This window comes from Balaenoptera acutorostrata, chromosome 8, assembly GCF_949987535.1.
Source record: "Balaenoptera acutorostrata chromosome 8, mBalAcu1.1, whole genome shotgun sequence".
Classification (NCBI taxonomy): Eukaryota; Metazoa; Chordata; class Mammalia; order Artiodactyla; family Balaenopteridae; genus Balaenoptera; species Balaenoptera acutorostrata.
This window is the reverse complement of record NC_080071.1, coordinates 42,287,025-42,301,803: the sequence shown is the minus strand read 5'-3', so window position 1 is coordinate 42,301,803 and position 14,779 is coordinate 42,287,025. Positions and strand designations below refer to the sequence as shown.

At 36.5% G+C, this 14,779-nt stretch overlaps 1 protein-coding gene across 7 annotated transcripts in view; it reads right to left on the bottom strand.

Annotated features, from left to right (window-relative positions):
- ITPRID2 (ITPR interacting domain containing 2) overlaps nt 1–14,779 on the bottom strand; it is a 38,733-nt gene that overhangs the window by 14,326 nt on the left and 9,628 nt on the right. For all 7 annotated transcript variants that reach the window (XM_057551029.1, XM_057551024.1, XM_057551025.1 and 4 more), the window contains exons 8-11: nt 13,321–14,021; nt 7,556–7,628; nt 3,824–3,912; nt 1,233–2,441 (exon numbers count right to left, since the gene is read on the bottom strand). In XM_057551029.1, the coding sequence (XP_057407012.1) occupies nt 1,233–2,441; nt 3,824–3,912; nt 7,556–7,628; nt 13,321–14,021 (2,072 nt within the window). The remainder of the gene's footprint in view (nt 1–1,232; nt 2,442–3,823; nt 3,913–7,555; nt 7,629–13,320; nt 14,022–14,779) is intronic.

The window sequence follows — 14,779 nt, the reverse complement described above, 5'->3', positions numbered from 1 at the left end:
GATAAGGGATCTATCATACACACTCTATGCCTCTCGACTCTTAACTGAATAACCCGATCATTACATTACACTGTCATTTTCTTCATTTCCTCAACTGTCTAAATATAAGTAGTTTAGAAAGAGATTTAGAAAGGAAATGTGGGGCTTCCCTGGTGGTGCAGTGGTTAAGAATCTGCCTGCCAATACAGAGGACATGGGTTCGAGCCCTGGTCCAGGAAGATCCCACATGCCGCAGAGCAGTTAAGCCCGTGTGCCACAACTACTGAGCCTGCACTCTAGAGCCCACGAGCCACAACTACTGAGCCTGCACTCTAGAGCCCACGAGCCACAATTACTGAGCCCACACGTTACAACTACTGAAGCCCAAGCGCCTAGAACCCGTGCTCCGCAACACAAGAAGCCCGCGCACTACGACGAAGAGTAGCCCCCTCTTGCCCCAACTAGAGAAAGCCTGCACGCAGCAACAAAGACCCAACGCAGCCAAAAATAAATAAATTAATTAATTATTTTAAAAAAGAAAGGAAACGTGAAAGGCAAACCAAGAGACAATTTACTTCTTTCCAAAGCTTATTTTGGAAATTATTTCCAGCCCACTAACAAATCTGAGAGCAATGACTTTAAAAGTGACAAGACACATAGACCGTTTTTATTCAAATTCCCACTTTACCTGATTTTTTCTCTTCTGGGGTGGTCCCAGCCTTTTAACTCAGTGGAAGCAGACTAATTCTGTGCCAGACGACCAGCATCAGGAGTCAGCAGATGAAGGGAAAGCTTAGTCAGAGAGCAACGAGTGGAACCAGGAGAATATACGGCGACACAGAAGCCAAGGGGAGGAAAACTTAGAAAGAAGAGATGGTGAACACTGTCAGATGGAAAAGAAAAGGACAGACGGTACTTGAGAGGGAAGTTCTTTTAATAACAGAGACAACTTGACTAAGACAACGACAGTGCAAGAGAGGCTAAAGAAGGGAGGAGACCTAATGAGCAAAACCTCTTCTCTAGAAAGGAGGGAGATTGTGAGCAGAGAAATTCACCTTGTTCAGAATTAGTTACAGCTTTTCCCTTGTAGGAGGGAAGACGCTGGGAGGGGGGCAGGTACAGATAAGTTTAGGCATGTAGGAAATGAAGGCTGAGGTGGTTCATGCCTGATGGGTCCCAGCTTCCCTGAAAATTAAGAGATACTCAGACCAATAAAAGAAAAAAAGGTAAGAAAGATAAACTTTTTCTCATACCTGTGAAAGATTCTGCAGTGAGTTTCTAATATCATGCAACACTCTTCGCAACTGCATTTCGATGGCAGAAGGAGGGTTCAGAGAGCACACTCGGTAAGGGTAGGCAGCGTGTCTGTGTGAGTAAGGACACCCGAGAGGGGAAGTGAAGGCACTACAGGCTGTGCCTGGTATGTTGGGAATGCTGTGAGTGCTCAGAGTTCTCATGTGCTCACACAGGGGCCCTTCCTGCCACTCAGAGTGGACAGAGTGAAGGGCGCAGGTGGACTGAGATACAGGTGCCGGGGCATACAGCGAACAGGCCGGAGTCCTTCGCTGATGGCACTCCCCCAACCGGTTCACCTCACTCTGGGCGGCTGCTTCTTTCTTCATGAATGATGGAGAGATGAAAATAGTGGATTTAACTAAAGACTGACCATCATGCTCAATCGCCTCTCTTTCTAATTTCTGTTCCTCTTCTGGTGTGTACTTGTAAGTGAAGGAAGGTGGACTGCATCTGGTCTCTTTTCCGGGGGATAACCGGACATTGACAGAGGACACAACCCTTACTGGGCTCAGCAAGGTGGCTGGTAAAGACTGAGACCTTCTTAGAGGATAGCCAGCTTTTGCAAACAAGTACCTCTGTTTTAACAAATCTTTTGACTTTATCAAGCTACGCCCCACTCTTTGATTAGACAGAGTGCAAACCTTCATTTGCGCTCTTTGCAAAGCTGTATTAACTCTGTCCACAGGAGAGGGAGGCCCAGTTGTATTTTCAGCGCCCTTCTCATTGCATTTAGCGTCAACAGAAGCCAGTGATTTAAGAATATGGTGGGTGGTATACTGGGCAAATTCACATTCACTGCTTTTATCCACGTCGCTTTCAGCACTTGCTTCCCTCAGTAGTTGCACTGGCTGTGCTGGAGACACATCCTCTTTCCTTTCAGCGATTTCAGTAACGTGATCCCCTGCACTCCAGATGGACTGTTGATGGCCTGTCTTCTCAACAGTCTCACACTGGGGGAAATCCTGGCCAGCTGACCGTTTGTCAGCAACTGTTGCTGCCTTCTCTCTTCCCATCTGAGGACGGGTAAGAGACTCCTCTTCTGATTCATTAAAATAAGGCTGGTCTTGTGCTGTTGGTGTGACGAGGTCTTCACCAAATGATGTGACTGTTGTCTCACTGTCACAACTGTCAGCACTACTCCCCATGGCTTGCAAGGACTCGTGAACCTGTGAAAAGAAAACAGGTAGAAGGATGGAGGATTCAAATAAGTAGTAGCATTAACAAAATACCAAATTGATACGATGATGCTTCTATACTTTTGGGGTCTCCCACCTTGGTTTTGGCTCTGGTGCTGTTCTAAACTGCTTTCAGTGACCCTGATCAACAACCCCTCCACTTTCTCACAAAGATTATTCCAGATCTTTACTATTTTCCTTAAATCCCTTTTCAATACCCATCTCCTTTTCTTCTAACATAGGACACTGACACAAAGAAAATGGACAGAAATTTCTTAACTTCTTTCCCAACACCTACAAATTTCCCCATACCTTTCCTCATCATTCCCTCCTCTCCATTCTGAAAGAAAACTGTATCTCTTTTCAAAGCTAATCCCTCCAACCTGTATTCTGATCACATCCTCTCCAGGGCTAGGGTATTTCTCCAGTTTCATCCCAGATTTTTCTGCATCAAGCTCTCTTTCTCTTAAGAGCCCTTTCCCTTAGCCAAACAATTTCCCTAAGTCATTACTGTATGAAAAAGACAAAAAGACCTATAACTCTTAAGCTATCATTCTTATTTGAAAAAAGTTAACATTCATATCTTCTCTTCATCACTGATCTACTCTCCAGTCATGCTTTTGCATCATTTAATGCATCAGAACTATTTGCTCAACTACTCAATTTCAGAATAAACAAATTCTCATCTTTTCACTCCAATGGCCATAGCTTTCCTTTTAAAAGTTTCTCCTCCATCTCCCAATTTTTATGCCTGCTGGATTATTCTGAGTTTCCTTAGAAACTTCTTGTCTGTCTACTCCTTAAATGCTATGTTTCTAAAGGGTTTTTTTAGGTTCTCTTTTTCTCTTATTCCAATTTTCTTTAAAATTTCCTTACAGATGTTTTAAACACTTTTCATGTACATTCTGTGTACTGCACACATAAACTATAAGCTCGTTGGGGATAAAGATGTGCCTATTTTCTGGGTTATCTAACACACTATAGCATAATAGTCAGATAATATTCAGCAAGCTATGGATCCACAGTTTTAGTTAGTTATTAAATAATTATTGTAAAATACTGAAATACAATGACGGTAAAAAAAATTTTTAAATAACAGACAGAATAGGTTAAGGATTAAAATACTCTCTTTACTGGTGGTGCAAAAATAAAGGAGAAGCTTTTTTTTGTTGTTTCTCAGAGAGAAATGAAGAATTAGTGAAACCTAAAATTTGCAGTCAAATGCTCAGATAACATCTGCATCCTAGAATTTTAGTCTTATTGTCATTTGAAAAATAAAGATTACACAGATGGTCTTGAAATATACAGCCAGTGAAAAACCACCTAAATATACAGAAGTTAATCACAGTGCCTACTACAATAGGAAATTTTACCTGAAGATGATTAAGGGAGAGGCAGTCTGTCGAATCTTCAGCAAAACCACTGCTATCAGAGTGCTGACTTGCAGTACGTAATAGTTGATCTACCAAAAGAAATTTAGTTATACAAAACTGCTAAATAGGACTTCAATGAGTACAGTATTACAGATATATGATTCCCAAAAGATATATGATACACAACAGTGATTCTTTCTTAGAAAAGTATGCATCACTTATGCAAAATTGTGGCTTCAAAGCACAGGAAGTAACTTGAATTCAAACAAAACTGAATCAGATCAGAAATCCTCAGTGTTCAGTTGCTAATTAAGTTCTAATTATAAAGTATTTTGGTAAATCCAATTAATGTCTTATCCTTGGAGGACAAGAGGCTGAAATGAAAAATGGCTCTAATAAAAATAAGGTCCCAAAGTAAACCATTTTCATTATGTAAATATGTGAAGACACATAGTAGGTGAAATCAGAAGTTTAAATGTAGTGTGTAAAAACTTCTATTACCTTCCTAATAAGAAAATAAACATACAATTAAGGCCAACAAATTAAATAAGTTGTACACAGAGTACTTACATGTCTCTGATGTTTCAAATGATGCAAACATTTGTAAGTTATGAAACAATTATTTCTTAACAACTGAATGAAACTCAATCACATAGGTTCAACTAGTAGGTAATATTGTTAATTTTGCAATAAACTTGTTTGTTTTTTGGCCTCAAAACTCTAATTCCTGGTTAGTATAACCTAGAAATTTTTTTTTTAAAGTAACTAAAAAGACCAACTAAACACAGCTGGCCTGATCACACGCCCAACCACACTACAAGTACCACAGTGGCGGAGACTTTACAGCTATTACATTTACTGAGGGAGACACTTCATGAGATAGTCAAGTTCCACAGAACTTAAAAAGCAACAGGCTAAATAAAGTGTGTTTACCAAGTCCACATTCATTTAAGACTTGAATGATAGAAAGTATTTCATAATATGTTTCAATAAAATCCAAAATTAATTACAGGTTGCCTGACTTTGAAAAATATTATAATAACCTTAGGTTCAATCTGGAGCAACATGAAACAGAATAATTTTTTTCCCATTAAAAATTTAAAATAATTCTGTAAGGTTGTTGTGAAATTAACAAAACTGCATAATGAAATATATGGAATTGATCCATATCCTTGATAAATCTAGGTAAATTGTAATAATTGTGAAAGTGAATTGGAATAAGCTGTTACCATAGGTACTGATTATGCATTTTATTATTTGAGAAAATGATTAACATGTCATAGGAGTCATCACCATAATTATGTGTTTGCATGTCTTTTTTCTAAAAAAAACTAGATTGTCAGCGTTCTGAAGACAGGAACCTTATTTATTCTTCTTTGTATCCCAAGTACCTAGACCAAGCCAACAATAAAAAATGTTTGCTGAATGAATCAACGATAACTATCTCCTTAAAGCAAAAACAGAATTAAACAGTTTCTTAAAGGATTTAGAAGTGAAACTGCCCCATCTGCTTGGGCAAAGGGCAGTTGCAAAAGAGTCCAGGAAGCCCTGACCAGCTCCGTTCAGGTTCTCTCTGCTAAGATCTGTTTTATCCGCAGCGTACCACAGCCTGTGCCGAATGCACCTCTCCGCGGTGAGCCCTGCCTGAATTCACACACATCAGGTCAAGTGTAGACTGCTCAGGCTTCAGAGCAGGTGTCAGGCAGTGGAAAAGAACAAGGAAGCCTGGGTTCAAGTTTCGGCTTTATCATCATAAGCAATAACTTCTCTCCTCCAAAAAATGGGATAATCATTCTACCTCACAGGGTTACTTCAGAAACTAAGTAGAACATAGGTGAAACTGTTTTGTAAACTATAAATCACAACTGAGGTTCTTTAGTCAGATGTTTCAGTTTTACAAAAAACACAGTTCACCAAAGAAAAAGATACAACTAAAAAGAAATAGACCTCTGTCCTAACTGAAGAGATAAGACATTATTTCTAATTAAAAACCAGGAAGTTAGAGCAAACATTAAAGTGAGAACAAAACAAAATGTGGAAATTCTATTTATCCAGTATTGCAGAGAAACGTAAACAGGACACCCATATACTCTGCTAGACTAAAGAGAATACTGAACGTCTTCAGTAATTAGAAAAATGTTGGACTGCTCTCAATATACCTACTGAATGTTAGCTTGTGACACGAGTTGAGTCACTAAACCTCTCTTCTTCAGTATGTAAATCCCAGGACTGGATTTGAGATTAAGATCACTGTAACTTCAAAAATTCTATTACTAACATGTGAAGTATTTTTATACATGCACTGCATGCATTTTTACTAACTTTGTGAAATGAATATATTATACCAGTGATTCTAATTCTGCCACTATGATTAATTTAAGATATCTGCATATCACATTATCAAAATTTGATAGCCTACCTTCAAAAAATGACTAAAACACTGTGCTGTTCTCACTCCCTCTCTCTCATGCACACACACAAAACCATTTTACTGTTACTTTATAAAGATGTGATTCAAAAAAAATGTTACCATTTTTACTTATGCCACCAGAAATAAGTGCTCCTCCATAGATAAGAGGAAGAAACCCAGATGTGAATACAAACCACATTCCATCTTTCCCACCACAGGAAGCTTACTCTTCAAAGATCTTAAAGTAATTATGCTGTTTTTATCCTCTTTTTGACACAGGGCAAGCTGCTTTTTCCAATGCATCCCTTGTCTACCTATCTAAAGCAAAGATTCCTAGATGGCTGTGAACTCTGCCTTACAGCTCAGGAACACATACATAAATTCATGGACTCACAAAGGGAAGAAAATTAAGCAGGAAAGTTCATTTTGTGTCTGACCAGAACTGTGATGACCTAGTGAGAGTGGAGCTCTTGTTTCTCAGTACCATACTGCAATAAAAGAAAAATTATATGCAAATTGTCTCATATGAAGTCACTTCAGAGATCAGAAGAGAACAAACATGTAATTTCCTATTCTAGGAACATACATATGAATCTTTGCTTAAAAAAAAAGGGGTGGTTCAGCATGTGTAAAGTTTTAAAAATAAACACTCCTACCTTCAGTGGTCATTTTAACTTCCTCTCTCCTTTTCTCTAAATCTCAAAAGCTTTGTGACTTTAAAGATGATCAGACATGTTTTTCTGTTGTAAGTTAAAAGTGAAGGAAATGGATTCAAAGGTTCTTTGGTCAATAATTAATAATTCAAGAGAAGAACAATGTCTGAGCCACTGACCTTTGATTTACAGTTTGAATTTAACTAGCTTTACCTACTGCTGAGAGACTGACTGGTGTTTTCTGCCAGAGGCACATTCATTTATTACACCTAGGAGTCGCATTTAAATAATAAAAACCCAGAGGTGGATAATACAAGTGTATATTTCAATCCCAACCATGTAAGAAGTAGGCCTGACTCTGTTGCTTTATCACTTCCCATCTAGCCCTTGCGCAGAACTGAAAAAATATTTAGAATACACAGAATTGTGTAAGGAGGTCATTACAAGATAAGCAAACTAAAATTACTTTATGAGCACAAAAGTCTTCAGGAAGATACAAAAAATTCTATAACCAAACCATAATGAAGCAGGCACACCTGTGTTCTTAATCTTCTTTTTACACTTACAGGTACTACAAATACTGATAGATTAAAAAAAAATACCTTTTCCAAATCCCCCAAAGACACTTTGGTAATGTGCTCGGGAACTAGTGGCTACTGGTTTACTTACCTTTTTTTGACTTGTTAAGACCTAGCTGGTAAGTGGTTGGAACATGAGGAGCTTCTCCCTCTGTACTTTGAACCTAAAGAAGAGTTTTAAGTAGTTAAAACTTAAGAATCTATGGCAAAGAAGAACACCTCTTAATAATCATTTACTAAACAACCAACCTAAGAAGGTACCAATACTTTATATATTTAAAAAGTGCATCCTATCTCAAAATCGTTATAATGTCCCACATCTCAATTTTACGATCTATTTTTCAGTTAACAACAGGACTGCAAGCTTATAGCTAGCAACGAAAAATAAGTACATGTGTAAACTACTTCATTAAAAAAAGTTACCATTAAATGAAAAACATATCCAAAATTAAAAGTTCTTCTCTAAATGTTAAACTTCAAAGTGTAAGGTCAATCCCAGGAGAAATGCTAATACACTCACTGCAGCACACTGGCACACACTTGAAGCAATTACAAATCTTGTATCTTGAAAAACGGCAATCATGCTCCCACTGCAAAATCTTATAAAAGTCCACAAATTTTCAAGTATCAAAAACCACTCATGTGGAAGACTGCTTTGTCCTGACACAAATGTTCTTTTAAGACATAACTTGGGAGTTGTAAGTAGAAAAGCAGGTTTCATTATAGGATTAAAATGTTGAAAGATCTTAGTCATAAATCCTCCCTGAAAATTATGCTCAAAAAGATACCAAACCCACAGAATTTGTCCTTTTATGCTGTCTTTTTTTTCCCTACCTAAACAACTACATAATTTAGCAATTTCCAGATTCTTTACTCATCACACTCACTCCCCAAATACTCTTACTATATCTACCCTAACATAACTAACCCTATACTAAGAGTAAATACTTGCGGGGGTATGCTACTAACGCCCCACACTTTACCCTATAATGATTAGAACTTAAAATAATAAATAACATCCTAGTAAAGTGGGCAAATTAGCCAAACATTTGGGCTTTCAGCCTTGAACAAGCTGGAGAGCAAATAGCAAACAGGTTTTAGATAGAACCCTCGCAGTTCTGAGCTATGACTCCATTCCAGAGTAAGAAAAATTCCATAGGAGTGAAAGTGGAATAGCCAACATGAAAAAAAACTTTGAAGGTTAAAGATACTATTACCCAATTTAGAAATTGCTCTGATTTGTGATATCTTTGTTCTACATAGTTGAACGTGAATCCAAGTTTATGTATCTTTTGAAAACTGAACGCATACTGGTCATTTAAAACCATCACCTATAAATCATATATAAAATGGTTTCTACTATCTTTGTTTTTATTGAAAAATCATATTCTTCAAAGCAGCAGACATTAAGTTCAACAGGAAAACCATTGTTTTGTGTGCAAAGAAACAAAATGCATTTTCTTTTTATAGTCACCAGGAGGTCTATTATTAGCCTCTATTCAGGCCTAGACTACTTCAAAGAGTTTTCTGTAAACCAAATATCAAACAGACCAAAAAAAGTATAACAGAAATCTAAATGTCTCTTTAATTTTATTCTAGGAATCTCAGCTTAGGCAAAAGATTATGATCTCTCATTTTTAAATGTAGAATTATCACATACTCTATTCTTTAGATTTATAAAATTAGTCACAAGGTAACACGACTTTGATGAATATGTGTCCTCAGTATACTATCCTTCAAGATGCTGCTACTCCATGGACAATAAAAAAAAAAAACTCTGTCTCTCCCTCTACTACAAACTCCATCATTAACTGAAAGAAAAGAAGAACAGGACCCTTAAAAATGAGCTGACAGGATCATATTTTACTAATAAAGCTACTAAAGTTAGGATCCTTCCTCCTACTTACTCAGCAAAGTCATCAATCACTTGCTGAAGACAGAAATAGACTTGCTAGTGTTAATGGTTGAATTTCATAACTTATTAGGTTTCATTATTGGCTACAGTTGTGCAGAGGAAAGCCATCAAATTCAAGATGGGGTGCACCACAGAAAATTATAATGCAAATACAGAACTTAGATTTATGTGGCAGGATTTTTCCTATTCCATGGTTTCAAATCCTCAGTGGAATTCTGGTCATTTGCCACAAGTTGGTCTTTTATTAAATTAACTATAGCTGAATATTGATAACCGAATTGAGTGATGGATAATGGGCGTTCATTATACTATTTTCTCTAAACGCTGGGTAAGTTTGAAACTTTTCATAATAAAAATTACAAAACAAAACAAAACAAAACAAGTCAGTAAACCAAAATGATAAAATCACTTGGTCTCAGTGTTTTGGGATTTAAAGCTGTAGGAAAACATCTTTAGAATAATTCACACATTTGAGTTACTACATTTTAAAAATATTTTAATCAAACAAAGATTTTATCTTTCTGAATCAATGTCCTGCTACCACGCAGATACCTAGTTTGATTTTTCAACATCTGTCACATTTATCTTGACTAAGACATATCTTCTAGGCACAATACTATTGTACTATGTTTTATAGAGCAGCAACACCGTAGAATGTTCTAACTCAAATCACCCTTCCTCTAAGGTTTAAAGAGACCTATACAGCAGAAATCCAAAAGTGGAACTTCAAAAATTACAATTCTGTCTAATTTTTAATGATACCTCAAAAAAATTCAAAGGAAAGCATTATTTTTCCAAAAAGGGGCAGGGGGCTGGGCATGGGATGACTTGAGTTCTTGTCCTATGTCTGACCCTATCAACCAGTCGGACCATACCAAGTTTTATGGTGTAATCAAAAGGAGCAGGTTTATACGAAGACTCAAATTCAAGTCTCATTCTGAAAGGCCAACAGAACAACTTAACTACCTGTCAGGTATTTGACTGATTTGGGATTACTTTAACTCAGGCCAGTAAATAGAATAAAAAGAATCCTGAAACTTAATGGCTAAATGTAAGTAATGAGGTATATTAGTTAAATCAACAATCAGTGTGAAGACAGGATTAGAAACATTTACTAAAACTTCAGTAGCTTAAAAAATTGTATATGCTGCCAATAATATCTTTATTTAAATATAAATTTATTTATAGAGTAAGAGACACAGGACAACCTATTTACAGAAACACACAGATAAAAGTTCTCCTTCCTCTAGCGTTTAAGCATGAGAAAATTTTCCTTTACACCTAAAAGATGAGCAATTGCTTACTGAGTAAAATCATTCTGGTTTAACTGTGAATCATTCATGCTACTAATTTATGGCTCTAGAGAGTTACCATGATATATATTTATTCAAAATAAATCATTTCAAGAACACAAGAATTATCCAAGCAAGTCACTAAGAATTAGAAAACTCTAGAGTGGGGTTTTACAACTTTTAGATACACCAAAACAGTCTGCAAGATATTTTTTATATGGCAAACTTGACTTTTAATTGAAAATAATGTCTGGCCTTTTCGCTTATCGTAAGAGATAGTCACTTTCACTCTCCAAGGCCTGGGTCAGTCTTGTCATATATTTAACTCTTTTTACATTTAAATAGTTCTCTCTGCTCCTGGTGACTGTCAGATCTTACCTTCTGCTTCAGAGGGACTAGGCAGCTTCATGCACAGAGCCGCATCTGCAACATTTTCTCCTACCTAGTTACCCAAAGCAGTGGGCATTCAGTTAATCTGTTTAAAAACTGGCTTACTGACAGCGTGTGCGTGCTCTGGCTTATATTTATTTGCTATTTTTACAAAAGGAAGAAAGTTCCCAATAGGAATCAAACCTCAAGGGAAAGGAGTGCAAAAGAAAAATAGTAATGACCTACTTTGAATGGGATCTAAAAGTTTGCTTTAATAAGATTGTTCTCTTCATTTGTCAGTATGATTCAACAAGCTTGGGAGAAGAGGAAATTAAAGAAACACATTATTTCCTTTCTTTATCCATTGTTCTACAAGCTTTCTTTAAAGTTCCCAAAGGGATTAAAAACACAATTCTAGGAGGTTTTTATCCATATTTGAAATATGTCTGAAGAATAAGGATTATCCTTAAAATTCCCTGTTATTTACAATGTAGCTATGGTTGACCATATATTCTTTTTTGGAAAACAAAAATCTTCCATTATCCTTAAACCACCAATGCCTATAATTTTGTACTTCAAAAAAATATTCACTTCAGTGTTGTTACTTTCTTCACTAACTGCTTTTGCCAGCAGAGGGAGCAAAAAAAAAAAAAAGAAAAAAAACCCCAAAACACCAGCCTCTTATTAAATGTTCACCTGCTGCCAAAGTACATCTATCTAGCACTTTATAAATGTTGTAAAGAACTTTCGTGTATGGCATCAGTAATTTAAAAAACAAAAACACAACTCTGGCTTTGAATTCAGGAATTCTAGAAATTAAAAAGCAAAATATGAGTGTCTTCTCAGCTGAGTCCCCAAATCAGGTCTGCAAGTGTCTAACAAGTATCTGCACTCTATCCAATTGTCAGAAGAGGGGCCCTAAAGGAAGGCAAGAGGTTACACTTTAATTATGAATGCTAGGGCAAGTTTAGACCAAAACAAAGCCAAAAAAAGAATCGAACAGTGAAATGGAACAAAAAGGTTCTAATTAAAGTTGTCATTTTCTGAACTCATTATAATGAGAAATAAAGAAGCTTACAAAAATTGTAAAATATTTCAAAGGGCTGCTCTTGCTCCCTTTTTATTTCACTTTTTAGTCAGAATTAAAGTATTAAAAGGTGCATTCAAAGACCACAAAAAAAGCTGTATCAGCAATTGAAATTTTGCAATAAATGAAAAATCTTAACTGATGTGAGAGATACACACGCACCTAAGAGGACATTTTATGGGCAGAATCAACTATCCTGTTTCCTAGTTCCCTAAAACAATGGCGAGTGATTCTAAAACAGCTGTGAGCTATTACTAAAACTATTCTGTAATAAATTTTAAAAAGAAAAATTGCACATTGTATAATTTATAGCCACAAATCGTTAGCAGTACATATGTGACTCTTTCCTCAGATGTAAAATAAGACCAGCACTGCTGGCCTCACACACTGAAGAGAGAAAAGTACTTCAAGGGCCTAGTACAGTGACTGCCACAAGGTAGGTGCTTGATAATGTTCAGTTTCCTGCCCCAAGGTATATATTCATTATCCAATTCATAAGCTACCCTCTGACTATTCAAAAGCAGTTTTAGGTGAACCTCATCAAAACGAATATTTTTATCTTGTACAATTTGAAATTGATGTAAACTATTAAGACTATCACTAGGTTAAAAAAAAAAAGTAACCAAACACTGGTCTTCTGGGGTTGCAGAAATCCTTTCAGTGGCCTTTCAAACCTTCTTCCTCGAGATTCCCTATCCTCCCCTTCAGGAAATATCTTCATGTTCATGTTCCCAGACCTACCCTCAAAGCCTTCTTCACACCTACCCTTCCACTGAGATACACTAAGAAAAGCTTGCCCAAAGGTACACAGCAATTCAGTGGCCCAAACAGAACTCAAACCTGTTTGATTTCAAAGCCTGTATTTTTAACTATTATGCAGTATAGATCTGAGTTTGGATATATTCTCTCAGGGCTTTCTCAGAGAATCAAAATCTTAAATTGAGAGAGAAAAGGGGTAAAGTTCAAGTATGAGCAGTGGATTACAGAAGATCTAGAGGGGCCATTATCTTGACATCACATAGTCCTGGAACTTCTTGGTTTGTGAAACGTAAAACAAAAAACCTGGAAAGTCAAAATCAGGATGATTTTTTTCTAGTATAAATCTATTCACCACCTTTCATTTTAAAAACATTTTTTGGCACTTTTTTCCCTAACTCACTGTTTAAAACAGTTCTCAGTAATTTTCTACCTACCTCTTCCATTTCAAAGGAGTCCTTCTGCTGTGCCATTATATTTCTTATGGATGGGATTGTCAACGGTGCACATGGCTCTTTTTCAGGTGTGGACAAAGGGACATTTTTCAGCTCCCTGCTATTTTCCAGCTCACTGTGGCTGGACATGTTGAGATCGCTATCTAAATGAGTTTTTATAATACCAGCTTCCTCACCCAGTTTATTCTCATGACTTTGAGTTTCTTTACTTTGTCCACTTTCAGTTTCTTCGTTAAAATTACTGTTTGCTTCATCAGAAAGTCTATCAATGTCAGCATTCTCCATGACAGCTGCTGAACTACCTGATACTTCTTCTTTAACTGTAGCCAACATAGACGATGAATCTTTCTTCTTCACAATTTTTTGAGACTTTTGATCATTTTTATTGCCAATTTCTTCCATCACTGAAACATTTAGAGTCTTTCCTTTGTCAACTGTTGGGGAAGGAGTACTACCTTCTCCTTTCTCTGTTTTATCAACACATAAATTTAGTTTTGATAGTGTTTTCATTAAACGATTTGCAGTGTTACTTCGGGTTAAAGGTGGAGGTGAGTCTGCCTCCCTGTTAGAGGTCACCGAGGACAGACTCCCAATTCTCTGCAGGGGAGTCCCAGAGACTTGGGAATATAAAGAAGAAAATGCATTGGCCACAGTAGTAAGCACTTCAATTTGACGAAAACGGCCTATAAAAGGAAAAAAACATGAATTATATATATTTATATTTATATGTGTATATACACACATATACACACACATAAATTAAACCATTAGTACTGTTCAGAATTTCAATTACTGAACTACTTAAATCACAAAGATTATGAAACCAGATTTTTTTCCTTATCTATCACTTAAAACTTCTCTACATTTACTGTGGAGAGGGAGAAAGATTTTTCACTCTTAAGCACTAGAATTTACATTTTAAAAAATCAAAAGCAAGGACAAAGCATAATGACAACGCTGAATAAAACAGAAAGGACTAGCTATTGATCTATAGTTGTGACTCTGTTTTTAGGTCTTGAACTCTTCCTAATGTGAAGTATATGTAAGTATATATTTTATACCTAATGGGCGGGAGGTTGGATTTATAGATCTCTTAAAGCTAATCCAAGGACCACCTAGGGATCCCATTTTGGGGATTTCTGGTCAACAGAGAAAAATAAGCAAGATTTAACTTGAAAAATCATCAAATTAGCCTTTCCATTGTAGATTTACATGAAAGCATCTGAAATTGACTGACTTCAACTAATAGTAACAAGGCCCCTCCTCTACTTCTTTCCTTTTGGAACAAAAGCAATCTGGAGATAAGTATAAGGTTCTACAAGTTACATTCTACGGATGTAACACTTAAGTAAGTGGAGGATGGGGTGGGGGGGTGGGGGGAATAGGTAAATTAACTTCTATAAATAGAATAATAAAAATTTATAATACGCAAAACAGCTAT